Source organism: Polyergus mexicanus, unplaced genomic scaffold (assembly GCF_030449975.1).
Source record: "Polyergus mexicanus isolate NDT 795.1 unplaced genomic scaffold, iyPolMexi1.0 SCAF_17, whole genome shotgun sequence".
Lineage (NCBI taxonomy): Eukaryota > Metazoa > Arthropoda > Insecta > Hymenoptera > Formicidae > Polyergus > Polyergus mexicanus.
Window position 1 is genome coordinate 1,655,501 of NW_027223337.1, and position 12,888 is coordinate 1,668,388.

Genomic DNA, 12,888 nt, shown 5'->3' on the forward strand with positions numbered 1-12,888 from the left:
GAAATATTCAGATATGCAAAAAGATTGTGGTGGATTTACGCATATAAGTTTTTTCACATCTCTTTTGTCTTCATATAATCTCAAAATTTATTTATTAAAATCTGAAGTATCTTGCATGTTAAAAAATTATTATCAAATTTTTGATTTTATATAAGAATGGAAACTATTAAAAGAATTCTTAGTCCAATGTCTGAGTCCCCTGTGTTGGGGTTATATCATATAATTTAAGCTAATAAAAGTAGTTATTATATCTTTAATCTTATTAGTCGCTCTTTGTAAACTTTATATAATCATCGTGACTAAAAATTAAATGCGGAATAGATAGCGCAATATGCGCCGCATAGCGGTAAACGAATGAACTAGCGATTATCGAATACTTTCTTTGGAATATTTTTGGAATGTTGCTGTAACATTATTAAAGTTATATTGTAAAATAATGTCTTTGTAATATTTCTGCAACATTAAACTACAATATGCAATATTGCAATATTGCAGTAATGTTGTTGCAAGCTTTAGCGAGAGCAATCCTACGCCATTCCACGTGTAAAGGAATTTGCTAAACTTGTGCGGAGAATTTTGTGTTGGCCAAAACGGAGTGCGCATGCGCGAAATAAGTAAGTTGGCCAGTAACGCCATCTAAATTTCTCTCTCACTTAATCTTTTTTCTACTCCTTCGTTCTCTCTCACAATATTTAAATACCTAATTAAATGCCTACTGTCTATCTTATTTGACGGAATAAATGACATTATATGTTATTTATTGTACGATCACACAATTTATCAGAGTTTCTGATGCAAAGCAATTACGAAGTGATTATAAATATTTAATATAATTATATTTGTAATTTTTTATAACTTTATATATATATAAAATAGTTCAGATGGCATTACCGACCAATTTACTTATTTCGCGCATGCGCAACCCGTTTTGGCCAACACCATAGACATAGTATATTTAGACCGAGCGTTTGCCTTTATTTAAGGAGTGGGGGTAAAGATGCACGTAGAAAAGGACATACTCTGTTTCGTGCTCCGTGCGTTCTCTCCCGTTCGCACAGAGTATAGCGCTCTCTTTCGTCATATAACATGCGAGCGAGAGAGAACGCAAGGGGCACGAAACAGATGTCTTTTTCTATGTGCACTTCGGCTCCCACTCCTCAATATTCGGTCTAGATATACTATGTCTACGGTGGTAGCTGTCCGCCATCGCGCCATCCGCCACATTCTACACTGCAATGGATGATTGGAAAGCACTAGTAAATATTAAAACACATTTATTAATCGTATAATCCCTAATAAAATTTTATATATTATTATTAAAAATATATCTTTATATATTTGGGTGAAAGAGATTATTATATAATTAGAAATTAGAATAAGGAATATGAAATTAAGCATAAGAAATTAAGCTTGTATCAAACTATGCATTCAAGGTTAAAGATTGGAATTTGACTAATCAAAAAAAGCTAAAATTTCTTTATCTTGATTGATCAAATTTCAATCTTTAATTTTTTAAAATCTTTAATACATAGTCTGATGTGAATTTAAGTCCTTACAATTTCTTATATACATTTAATTTTATATTCCTTATTGTTTATTTGTGTATCTGTATAAGTAACATCTTACGTAATAAAAATTAAATGATGTTTATCAAATAGGGGCTTGTGGATACTCTGTGTAATACATGCATTCAATTAAAATGGAAAGAACCTACCAAGGTTCAACAAGAAGCTATTCCTTTGATAATTCAAGGTGATTTTAAGAATGATACAATTATAATTAAATTATAAAAGAGTAATGTATTAATATTGATGCAATTATATTTGTTTGATAATCGATAGGCAAGGATGTAATAGGATTAGCAGAGACTGGATCAGGAAAAACTGCTGCTTTTGCATTGCCTATACTACAAGCATTATTGGAAAATCCTCAAAGATATTTTGCACTTGTGTTGACACCTACTAGGGAATTGGCTTTCCAGATTTCAGAGCAATTTGAAGCATTAGGTAAGAATAACTTTTATTTTATTTAATAACTTATTTTGTTAAGAGATCTGATTTATACTATATTTGTTTCAGGTTCCAGCATAGGTGTGAAATGTATAGTGATAGTAGGGGGAATGGACATGCATGCACAGGGATTACTATTAGAGAAAAAACCTCATATTATCATTGCTACACCTGGTAGATTAGTTGATCATTTGGAAAATACAAAGGGCTTCAATTTACGGCAATTAAGATTTCTGGTAATTACACATGCAATACATGGTTTATTTCGAGAATTGTTAAATTAATTTTAATCTTTCTTTCTTCTGTCTTATTCACAAGGTTATGGATGAGGCAGATCGCATTTTGAACATGGATTTTGAGGTAGAGGTTGATAAAATTCTCAGAGTGATACCACGGGAAAGGAGGACATTATTATTCTCTGCAACCATGACGAAGAAGGTACAAAAGCTGCAACGTGCATCTTTGCGAAATCCCGTTAAAGTTGAGGTGTCCACCAAATATCAAACTGTAGAAAAACTGCAACAATATTATGTATTTATTCCAGTGAAATTCAAGGTGATAATTAACAACAAATATAACAGCATGATTATTAGTCGCAAAATAAATGTTGGCATGCATAATATATCTATAAAAATTATATTTATAATTTTACATATATTAAATAATTTTGTGTGGCAGGATGTGTATCTGGTACATATCTTGAATGAATTGGCAGGTAATAGTTTCATGATATTTTGCGGAACCTGCAATAATACTGTAAGAACTGCTCTATTATTGCGAAACTTAGGATTTACAGCAGTTCCCCTACACGGCCAAATGTCACAAAACAAGAGAATCGCTGCGCTGACGAAATTTAAAGCAAAAAATAGATCTATACTAATTTCAACGGATGTTGCTAGCAGGTTAGTCGCGATACAAAATATACTATTGAATATTGACTATTAAAATCAGATTTTAAATTGTGTTTTTCTTCTAGAGGGCTTGATATTCCACATGTAGATATCGTTATCAATTTCGATATACCTACACATAGTAAGGATTATATACATAGAGTAGGTCGAACTGCGCGTGCAGGCCGATCCGGCCGTTCGATCACATTTGTCACGCAATACGATGTCGAACTATATCAACGAATAGAGCAGTTGATATCAAAACAATTGCCATTATATCCAACAGAAGAAGAAGAAGTAATGTTGCTGCAAGAAAGAGTAAGCGAAGCACAGCGAATAGTGAAAATGGTAAGAGCTTTAAAATTAATGATTTTTAATAAAGAAATGCTAACAATGCATCTATATTGCATATAAATATTATCTCTAGGATATGAAAAATATCGAAGAGAGCAAGAAATCAGGTAAACGAAAACACGGCGGCAACAACGAAGACGACGATACAGAACAGTCTATTGGGGTGAGGAAAAGGATGAAAACAAAAAGTAAAAGAAAGTAAGAATGCTAAATATTGTGTATAATGTATGTCATTAATATTATAATTAATTTTATTATAATAAAGTCCTTTTTCTTTTTATGATTGTGGTTTAAATAAAAAATATAATAATCCTTTTTATTTTGTTAACTATATCTCACTTGAAAATCAATAAAAATTTTCATCTATTGTATATTATTTTATATTTTTTTTTTTCATATTTATAAAATATTGTATATCTTCTAATTAGATTCTTCTTTATATTAGATTTTAATCCATTATAAAGTACTTTATGCTATTCTAACCGAATTAAGGCTCCTGTAAAGCTTGAAATGCAACTAAGGCTAAGCAATAAAGCAAACTTTGTTATACTGAAGAAATTAGTATTGTATTTTAACGACTTGTAGTCTTTGCACAGAGAGCAGTATGGTGTTTAAATATCGCTCAAAGAATCACAATACAATATTAAATGTAATAATCTATGTTACAATTAAAAACTCAAAATTAGTCTTATTTAACGATTCTAATTTTTTATGTTAATATCTTTACTTTTTAATATACCTTGTCTTTATAGAAATTTAAATTATAATTTACAAATTTCAATTTTGTCGAAAATTTTTATCAAACATTGTTTTTAAATATTGATATTAAGAGTGTATTCCAATATTCACTGTCAGTATTATAAAATCTATAATTTACGTTACTATAGATTTTCAGTACTGGCAGTGACTATCAGAATGCAGCCTATGATAGAAGGCTACAAAATATTTTTCAAAAAATATATCTATTGAATAGATATAATAAAGAACCTAAAAGTAACGGCTAATTCGTTACCGTTATTGTAAAAATGTAACGACGTTACCGTTACCGTTACAAACAGAAAAAAGTAACGATAACGACATTACAAGTAACGCGTTACTTCCCAACCCTGTATATAGGCATCTGTGAGATAGACCAAGACATATAGACAGGAAGTAACTATCGTATCGTAATGTTTCGAGCGTCAATAATATAGTATACAACATTTAGATGTGATTATACATAACGATTTCGGCAAATATAATTTATAAAAGCTTTATAAATTTTTATTGTTACAAGTATAACAGAGAAACATATTTACTGTATAAATTTGTATCGTTCGTTACGACTTTGGTACATCAATGGGTTGAAATTTTATACTAATTCCTTTATCTTGCAATTTATCTTCCAACATAGAAAGCTTATTGAGTGAATTTTTAATATATTTTTTGTAAGCTTCAGCACTTTGAACACGGTTTTTACGTAAGATTGTCTTACTCCTGCTTCTTAATTTAGGATATTCATTTTGTGTCCAATTTACTCCCATGAAATATCCAAAATGCTGCTTCTCCGGTGGAATATATGTGGCTAAAAAATATATGTCGTATGCATAAAAAAAGTAATTAAAATTAACATGTTAATATAATTTTAAAGTTTAAATAATACCTTTCAATAATCGACCACACATGAGATAATTATTCATACTCTCTGCTGCAATTTGAGCAACTTCTGGGTAAAGGAATTCTACATAACCATAGCCACGACTTTTCCCAGTCTGTAAATAAAATTTGTAAAAGTTAGCAGTATAGTCATTGCACTCTTCTAAAACAGTTTACGGCTCATTTAGATTTATGTATACTTTTTTGGATCGTGCCACTCGTACTCTTGTTACATTCCCAAACTGTTTGAAGTAGTCTTTCATTTGTTCTTCATAAAATCCATGAGGTATGTGTCCTACATAAACTATCCCTCTTTGTCTCGGTCTTTTCACTTTAAATTGTATAGATTTATGTTTCATTGAACCTGTTCTCTTTTTCTTGGCAGCTTTAGCTTGTCCTTTCTTTTTCTGAAAAGCGTATTCATATTAATAAATGTAACAATTAACATTCGAATCGGTTAAATTCTTATTAAACAATTAACATTCATTAACATTCGAGTCATTTAAATTCTTATTAAACATTTTGTTAAAATAATTGCAGTAATTGTTAACATACATAGCACAGTAAGCATTACAATAAATATTAAAATAATTACACATGTATGATAAATTCAAAAATATGAATATTAGCAAAGTAATATAAATGAGCAAGCTACGAATATATAATAAAATGATGTGATAAATACAAAATATTGTAAAAATTAAATAAAACCTTTTCTATCAAAGGTTATATCTAACCTTCAAGATATGTTGCACATTTTTTACAGCTTTTTCCAGATTACCGCCTGCTTTTGGCCTCGATATTTTTCGCACCGCATCGTTCTTTTTTGCTTTCGTGGTTCTCTCAAGATGCGCGACATCCATTTTGCAAACGAGGGGACCAATTTCAGCACTACTTAGCCTCGTATTCTGATATAAACGATACGTAGATTAGAGAATCATATGTTCGTGGATAAAGAAAGGTTATAGAAAAAGAAAGCGCACGGATCTGTCGGCTGGGTTCAGAGAAGAAAACAGAGTATACTTTTTGAAAAATGAATCTGATTGGTGGATTTATAAATATATACCAATCATAAACGATATGTTAGTTAATAGTGTATTTCTGAACGCAGTTTTTAGCATTACAACGAGAACTGTGTCACAGATTGTGTGAAGCATGAAGTAGAAATGTATAATGATTTAAACGCAAATTTCTTTAATTAACACGCGTACAATCTGAGCTTTGAAAGTCATTCAAATTGCTTGAATTACTTAAAATGCGAGGTAATCAATCAGATTATTTTGTCTAGTAATATTGCTTCTTATCTTCTATTAAATTATGTAGTCCTTGCGCAATTATTTTTTATTATTTTTTTAATAATTTAACATAAAACTATGATAATTCACAGGTAAATAGGGAAAATTATAGTAAAGAATGGCAAATACAATGGAGCAAAAACCTCGAGCAGAATTACTACAATGTGGCATCAAATTTCACAAGTTTGTTGCCAAAGTCGGTGATATTACTATTAATTGTGAAATCATGAAGATGAAAGATTCCTTGTATCTGTGGATAGGAGATTGTACTAATTCCACCATGGAAGATCTGTCCTTTTCTTTTACATCAGACTTTGAAAAACATCCTATTGCAACCAAAATTATGGGTGCTGTAGCAGATGCTACATCTACAAACATAGCTAAGAGATTGAGCATAAAACTTGGAAAACCAGTATATGTTAGTTTTAACGTAACAGTGGACAATATGTTATTGCTAGGGATTGAAAAGAGAATACAAGAAGAATTCAAGATACATAATGATTTATCAGACTTTGAACATTAGCAGATAATTCTACAGGATATTTATTTAAAGGACTTTTGATAGGTAATGAATACTTTCTATTGTCTATAATAATAAAAAAAAATAAAAAGTACATGTATGCTGTGTAAAATAAATAAATTATCTTTCCTTATTACACTAATAAATCTATAAATAGTACTTCAAGATTCTGTAAATAAGAAACATTTATTTTAATAGAGATACTAATAGTTTATCCATTCTTAATTACTATTATATAATGTAAAATGAATACAAAGAAGTGAATAAAATTGTTTTCCGTCAATAGCTTTAAAAGCGACGTATAAACATGCGGAAGATCGTAATGCATAAATATAAGTATCATATAAAAATTCAAATTACTTTTTTCTTAATTGCATGTAATATATTACTTTTAATCTTAATAATAGATATCAAATATAAAACTAATAGAATCAATTACTATCAATTGCTTTTTTGCCATTTTTTCACATTTTAAATAATAATGATGACGTTTCAAATGCTTCAAATTTGAACCAATCAGGCAAAGATATTTGTACTCTGAATTATGCCGAAAATATGCAAATACGGAGTGATGCCAGAACGAGATCCCGGCGTCCCGGTTCCCCTGCTCGGCAGTGGAGGGGATAACATAAGTTTGAACCGTGTATATGTGATGCGCAGAGCGCTCTGCGCATCCATTAAGTGTGGGATCATGTGGAATAGTGGGATTCGTACTGACATCAATGCGAATTCGTTGTACTGAGTGAAACACGTGGTTTGCCAGGTTATAATTATCATCATTCGTTTTTACAAAGTACAATCTTCTTTGATTACCACGTGTTTTGTGTGATTTTGAAATAATTAGTTATAACTTTTCAGAGTATAATCGTGCGCAATGTTAATTCAGAAATTGTCGAAATTCTGTGAGCGAAATGAGAAATACAAAGAAAGATTCTTTCCTTCTGAAGTAAATATTATTTTTGTAATATTATTTAACGTATATTTAATCGTCACATGTATATTTTAAATTATTATTTATTAATCTTGATTGTCAGCGAATGTGTAAAATTAATAGATATAAATTCAATTCTTTGTTTATTTTTTTTAGGAATTTCATCAAATCGAGCCTGACAGAATTTTAGAAACATTATGCGAATTTTTAATGCAGCCAGAGTGCACAGAAGATGTTGCTGACTGTTTTCCAGAATTGTTACCAGCACTTGTTTCAATGGCAATATCTACAGATGATATGCAATCGTCAGCACTAATTGACAAAGATATTATTCATATATTGAATTGTGTTATACTAGGAAAACTGCTTCTAGTTAATCAGGATTTATTAAAAACGTATGTATTTATGATATATATTTATTTCATGCATTGTGTCACAATCAACTTTTTATAATAACAAATCTAATTTATATAACATTTTACAAATTTATATATTTTATTTGTACAAGATTGACAAGCAATTGATTTTTGGCTTTGATGAAATATATTTTAATTTAATTTGACTTTTAATAAATTTATTGTTAATGAATGATATACATATATATGAATTAGATAAATATATAAAATTTTATGATATATATTGGGATATTAAAATTTCGGAACTGGAAATATTCAGTTTTTATATTCTCCAGTTTCAAAGTCAGAAATTAAATATTAATATTTTTTGCTAATATTAGAAAATAAATTATTGGATTTATCTTATGCATATATTTATAATATTAAGATTCTTTACACTAATATAGTTACATTAATTTATAGAATAATATATATATATATCTTTTTTTTGTTATTTCAGATTTGTTTTACGCTATTTTGATGTTAATCCAGCACCATTTGAATTTAATGATACAGATAATTCTTCTCTTGAAACTGTTACTGCAAAAAGACGAAATACAAAGAAATTATCATACAATGTCTCTGCAATATCTGAATATGACATTGTAATTGCATGTTATAATATTTTGCGGTCCGCTGTTAGCCATTTTAAACACAAGTGGAATTGGTCCAAATTTTATAAATATCTAACAAATACAGATGATAGAGTAAAATGGTGTGTACATTGCAATGAATTTACTAATAAAACTTTTGACTTTTTAGAAAGAATAAGCAATATTATATATATTTTAAGAGAATTTTAATTATTTTTTTCTATGATTGCTTTTGAAAATAAAAGACTTTCTTATTTGATTCTAGGACTGCCTTAAAATGTATAGCAATAGTTTTGAACATGTCTGAGTCAACAAGATTGTTGTGCGTACAAACATTTATACCAAATTTTGACAAATTTCTGACTGATTATGAAGACAAGAAGACGGACACTAGAATTGCTTGTGCAAGCTTTGAGTCAATGGAAGATACAGTCAAAAATATCTCATCTATTATATCTATCGATGGCATTTTGTTACCAACTCTTGGGAAGAATCAAAGCTCCCATAATTTAGTTTCAGTTCCATCCATGATGAAAAATCTGCAAAGTTTGGCTATGGCCATTGGCTTCAAAAAATGTATTTGTTTGCAAGGACCAGTAGGCTGCGGTAAGACAGCTCTGGTAGAGTATTTAGCCAAAGTCACTGGACATGATATGTCAAATTTTGTCAAGGTGCAACTAGGCGATCAAACTGACTCGAAGATGCTACTGGGAATGTACAGATGTACTGATGTGCCTGGTGAATTCGTTTGGCAACCGGGTGTTCTCACGCAAGCGGTTGTTGCCGGCAAATGGTTGTTATTAGAAGACATAGACAGCGCTGCTCTAGATGTAATCAGCGTTCTAAGCAATTTGATGGAAACAGGAACACTCTGTGTACCCGGCTATCGCGATACCGTTTACGCTAATAGTGGATTTCAGTTGTTTGTTACTCGGCGATTGATGATATCAACCACGGGCATTCAGAAGCATATCACAGGATCTTTGAGTTTATTGCAGAAACATTGGCTGTGTCTAAACGTGGAACCTTTATCCAAAGATGAATTAGTTATTGTAGTTAAAACGTTATTTCCAGTACTGAGCACTATCGCTACTAGAATAGTAGATGTATTCTTGTTGTTTTCTGTAGGACATCATGATAGTGAAAATGATGCAAATAATGCTATAGTATCATTAAAAATTGGGCGACAGACATCGACACGCGATTTAATAAAGTGGTGTTCCAGAGCTATCATTGATTTTGATGTATCATCGCCAAATTCTGCATTAAAAATATATCAGGATGCTTTGGATGTCTTTTGTTATTCGGTTCCTAATGAAAGTACGTTTTTATCTATTTTCTATTTTCTTTTTTTATAATATGATATTGAGGTAACTATATTTAAAAGCATTTTAATTATATGTCATTGAATATTACGATTTTTTTTTGTAGACCAACGATTAAACTTGGCCAAAATGGTGGCTTGCAAACTCGGCATTATAGAGACTAAAGCGGAATATTTCTGCAATTTCCACAACCCTTCCATAGATTTGCACTACAATGTTCTGATAGCGGGTAGAGTGCAGCTGCTTCGCAAGGAAGTGCCATATTCACAGAAAATGTATGAAAATACCAATTTTTCGTTTACAAAGCTTTCTGCGTGTTTATTAGAACGCATAGCTAGCTGCATCATGCTAAAGGAGCCTGTCCTGCTCGTCGGTGAGACGGGTACTGGAAAAACAAGTGCAATACAGTATTTGGCAAGGAGTACTAATCACAAGTTAACAATTATAAATATGAATCAGCAAAGTGAGAGTGTCGATTTATTAGGTGGCTACAAACCGGTTGATTTAAAGGTCCATATCTTACCTATTCTAAAGGAATTTGAGGAACTGTTTCACTTTTATTTTGTGGTAAAATCAAACAAGAACTACTTAGATAGCATAACCTTGTGTTACGAGCAGCATAAATGGGATAAACTTATTGAAAAAATGCTGATAAGTACATATTCTGCTGTAAGGATACAGAAAGAAAGGCTAACAAAGTTATTAGAAGATTTTAAGCTTAAAAAAGATGACGTGATACATTCCAGACTAATCAGTCATCTAAATATGCTAAGAAAGTGGAAGAAGATACGGGGTAAACTTTATAAACTGAAAGTTCAAGTGAAGAGTCAATATGCATTCTCTTTCATGGAAGGTAGTTTGATTAAGGCTTTGCGAAATGGCGATTGGGTTCTCTTAGACGAGATTAATTTGGCGAGCGCGGAGACACTGGAATGTCTCTCCGGTTTGCTGGAAAGTTCTTCGGAGTCGCTGTTGTTGCATGAACACGGCGGGGGTGAGCCTGTGAAAAGACATCCTGACTTCACAGTGTTCGCCTGCATGAATCCGGCTACAGACATCGGTAAGAAAGATCTACCAGTCGGTTTGAGGAATAGATTCACTGAGTTCTACATTGACGAACTAACTGCAATACCGGATCTTCGGGTGCTCGTGAATTCTTATTTGAAAACTCTGCATATGCCTGTGAAGATACACGAGGAAATCGTGAAATTCTATTTGAATGTGAGAAAGGAAGCTACGAACACGTTGTCCGACGGTACGGCGCACAAACCACATTACAGTCTTAGGACTCTCTGTCGCGCATTGTATATTTCTGCATTGAATCCGTGCGGCAATTATCAGAGATCTGTGTACGAAGCTTTCTCTTTAAGTTTCCTGACGCAGTTAGATTATAACTCGTATTCAATTGTGCAGCAAATGATCACGAAAGCTATCTTGCATAATCAAAATGTCAAAGCCTTTCTTGGCAATCACATACCGAATCCGAATCCGAGTCTGAGCAAAAATTACATGTGTATCGAAGGATATTGGATTCTTCAAGGAAGTTTAACGCCTGAAATACCTAGCAATTACATACTGACTGATTCCATCAGTAGAAATTTGAAAGATTTGGCGAGAGCGGTGTCGATCGGGAAAATCCCAGTTTTATTACAAGGTGACACATCGGTAGGGAAGACCAGTTTGATTACTTATCTGGCGAAGACTACAGGACATGTCTGTGTCCGAATAAACAATCACGAGCATACAGATTTAGAGGAGTATGTCGGAAGTTATATCGCGGACGAAACTGGTAAGCTGATGTTCAAAGAAGGAGTTTTAGTTGATGCAATGCGTAAAGGATATTGGATTATTTTGGACGAGTTAAATTTAGCCCCAAGCGATGTCCTGGAAGCTTTAAATCGAGTCCTTGATGACAACAGAGAACTCTTCATACCCGAGACGCAACAAGTCGTGAAAGCGCACAAACACTTTATGCTATTCGCTACACAAAATCCTCCTGGTCTTTACGGCGGTCGAAAAGTTCTATCCCGAGCGTTCAGGAACCGATTCGTAGAATTACACTTCGATGAGATACCGCCGAATGAATTACAGACAATACTTCACAAGAGATGCTATATGCCCGAGTCATATTGCAAGCAAATAATTAATGTAATGACGGAGCTTCAAATAAAACGTAAGAATACAGCAACTTTTGCTGGTAAAAAAGGATTTATAACTTTGCGAGATCTGTTTCGTTGGGGCGAGAGATATAAATTAGCAGAAGTAAACAACAAATTTTACGATTGGAATCAACATATGGCGGACGAAGGTTATCTCGTTCTCGCATCTAAAGTCCGCCGAGCGGAAGAAGCGGACCAGATAAGACAAGTACTAAAGAAGCATATGAAGAAGGACGTGGATCCTGACCATTTGTTCACACTAAACGACAAGACTTCGCCTGTGACAAGACACATTTTAGAGGAGATCTTGAACAACAAGATCTCAGGTTTTGATCACATTGTGTGGACTTATCATATGCGTAGAATGGCGGTATTGGTAAAGAAATCTTGCCAATTCAAGGAACCGGTGCTTCTAGTCGGCGAGACCGGCGGAGGCAAAACGACTATCTGCCAATTGATCGCCGCTATTAACGGTCAAACTATGCGTAGCGTTAATTGTCACATGCACATCGAATCATCTGATTTTTTGGGAAATCTACGACCAGTTCGAGAGCGTGCCGAAGGTGATCAAAGGCTTTTTGAGTGGGTGGACGGTTCTCTGATAAATGCCATGCGTAATGGTGATCTGTTTTTAGCTGATGAAATCTCATTAGCCGATGATAGCGTTCTGGAGCGATTAAATTCATTGCTGGGTGAGTATAAGCCGTGAATGGCAAATTAGATCAAAATATGTAGAAAGAAAACAATTTTACATGTGTCTTTGAATATAAGAAATTCAAAGC

General features: G+C 32.4%; 4 protein-coding genes across 4 annotated transcripts in view; 3 read left to right on the forward strand and 1 right to left on the reverse strand.

Annotated features, from left to right (window-relative positions):
- The first annotated feature begins 1,005 nt into the window (after positions 1-1,005).
- Pths (ATP-dependent RNA helicase DDX47) lies at positions 1,006-3,533 on the forward strand. Its single transcript, XM_070309378.1, has 8 exons — positions 1,006-1,256; positions 1,659-1,752; positions 1,842-2,006; positions 2,079-2,245; positions 2,328-2,564; positions 2,688-2,911; positions 2,986-3,247; positions 3,327-3,533. The coding sequence occupies exons 1-8, from the start codon at positions 1,236-1,238 to the stop codon at positions 3,453-3,455; spliced, it is 1,299 nt and encodes a 432-aa protein (XP_070165479.1). The 5' UTR covers positions 1,006-1,235; the 3' UTR covers positions 3,456-3,533.
- A 459-nt stretch (positions 3,534-3,992) lies between these two features.
- On the reverse strand, positions 3,993-5,858 carry LOC138940586 (MKI67 FHA domain-interacting nucleolar phosphoprotein-like). The gene is made up of 4 exons (XM_070309602.1): positions 5,626-5,858; positions 5,089-5,295; positions 4,896-5,004; positions 3,993-4,817 (listed from the first exon to the last, which is right to left on the reverse strand). The coding sequence occupies exons 1-4, from the start codon at positions 5,749-5,751 to the stop codon at positions 4,573-4,575; spliced, it is 687 nt and encodes a 228-aa protein (XP_070165703.1). The 5' UTR covers positions 5,752-5,858; the 3' UTR covers positions 3,993-4,572.
- Positions 5,859-6,301: 443 nt separating this feature from the next.
- On the forward strand, positions 6,302-6,706 carry LOC138940795 (proteasome assembly chaperone 4). The gene has a single exon (XM_070310009.1). It carries the CDS (start codon positions 6,302-6,304, stop codon positions 6,704-6,706), a length of 405 nt encoding a protein of 134 aa, XP_070166110.1.
- Positions 6,707-7,568: 862 nt separating this feature from the next.
- The window catches only part of LOC138940723 (midasin), a 114,447-nt gene continuing 109,127 nt past the window's right edge, over positions 7,569-12,888 (forward strand). Inside the window, exons 1-5 of the mRNA XM_070309862.1 lie at positions 7,569-7,649; positions 7,791-8,029; positions 8,490-8,744; positions 8,888-9,942; positions 10,054-12,798. Coding sequence (XP_070165963.1) covers positions 7,578-7,649; positions 7,791-8,029; positions 8,490-8,744; positions 8,888-9,942; positions 10,054-12,798 — 4,366 coding nt within the window. The 5' untranslated portion in view covers positions 7,569-7,577. The remainder of the gene's footprint in view (positions 7,650-7,790; positions 8,030-8,489; positions 8,745-8,887; positions 9,943-10,053; positions 12,799-12,888) is intronic.

What these genes read in the sequence shown, in the direction of transcription:
- Pths (XM_070309378.1), top strand. Translation starts at nt 1,236, where the DNA reads ATGGATGATTGGAAAGCACTA. An exon ending in AGAGCAATTTGAAGCATTAG is followed by an intron (nt 2,007 to 2,078) that starts GTAAGAATAACT and finishes TATTTGTTTCAG; the next exon opens with GTTCCAGCATAGGTGTGAAA. An exon ending in TCAACGGATGTTGCTAGCAG is followed by an intron (nt 2,912 to 2,985) that starts GTTAGTCGCGAT and finishes TTTTTCTTCTAG; the next exon opens with AGGGCTTGATATTCCACATG.
- LOC138940586 (XM_070309602.1), bottom strand. Translation starts at nt 5,751, where the DNA reads ATGGATGTCGCGCATCTTGAGAGAACCACGAAAGCAAAAAAGAACGAT. An exon ending in GAGTGGCACGATCCAAAAAA is followed by an intron (nt 5,005 to 5,088) that starts GTATACATAAAT and finishes TTTTATTTACAG; the next exon opens with ACTGGGAAAAGTCGTGGCTA. An exon ending in GTGTGGTCGATTATTGAAAG is followed by an intron (nt 4,818 to 4,895) that starts GTATTATTTAAA and finishes TATATTTTTTAG; the next exon opens with CCACATATATTCCACCGGAG.
- LOC138940795 (XM_070310009.1), top strand. Translation starts at nt 6,302, where the DNA reads ATGGCAAATACAATGGAGCAAAAACCTCGAGCAGAATTACTACAATGT.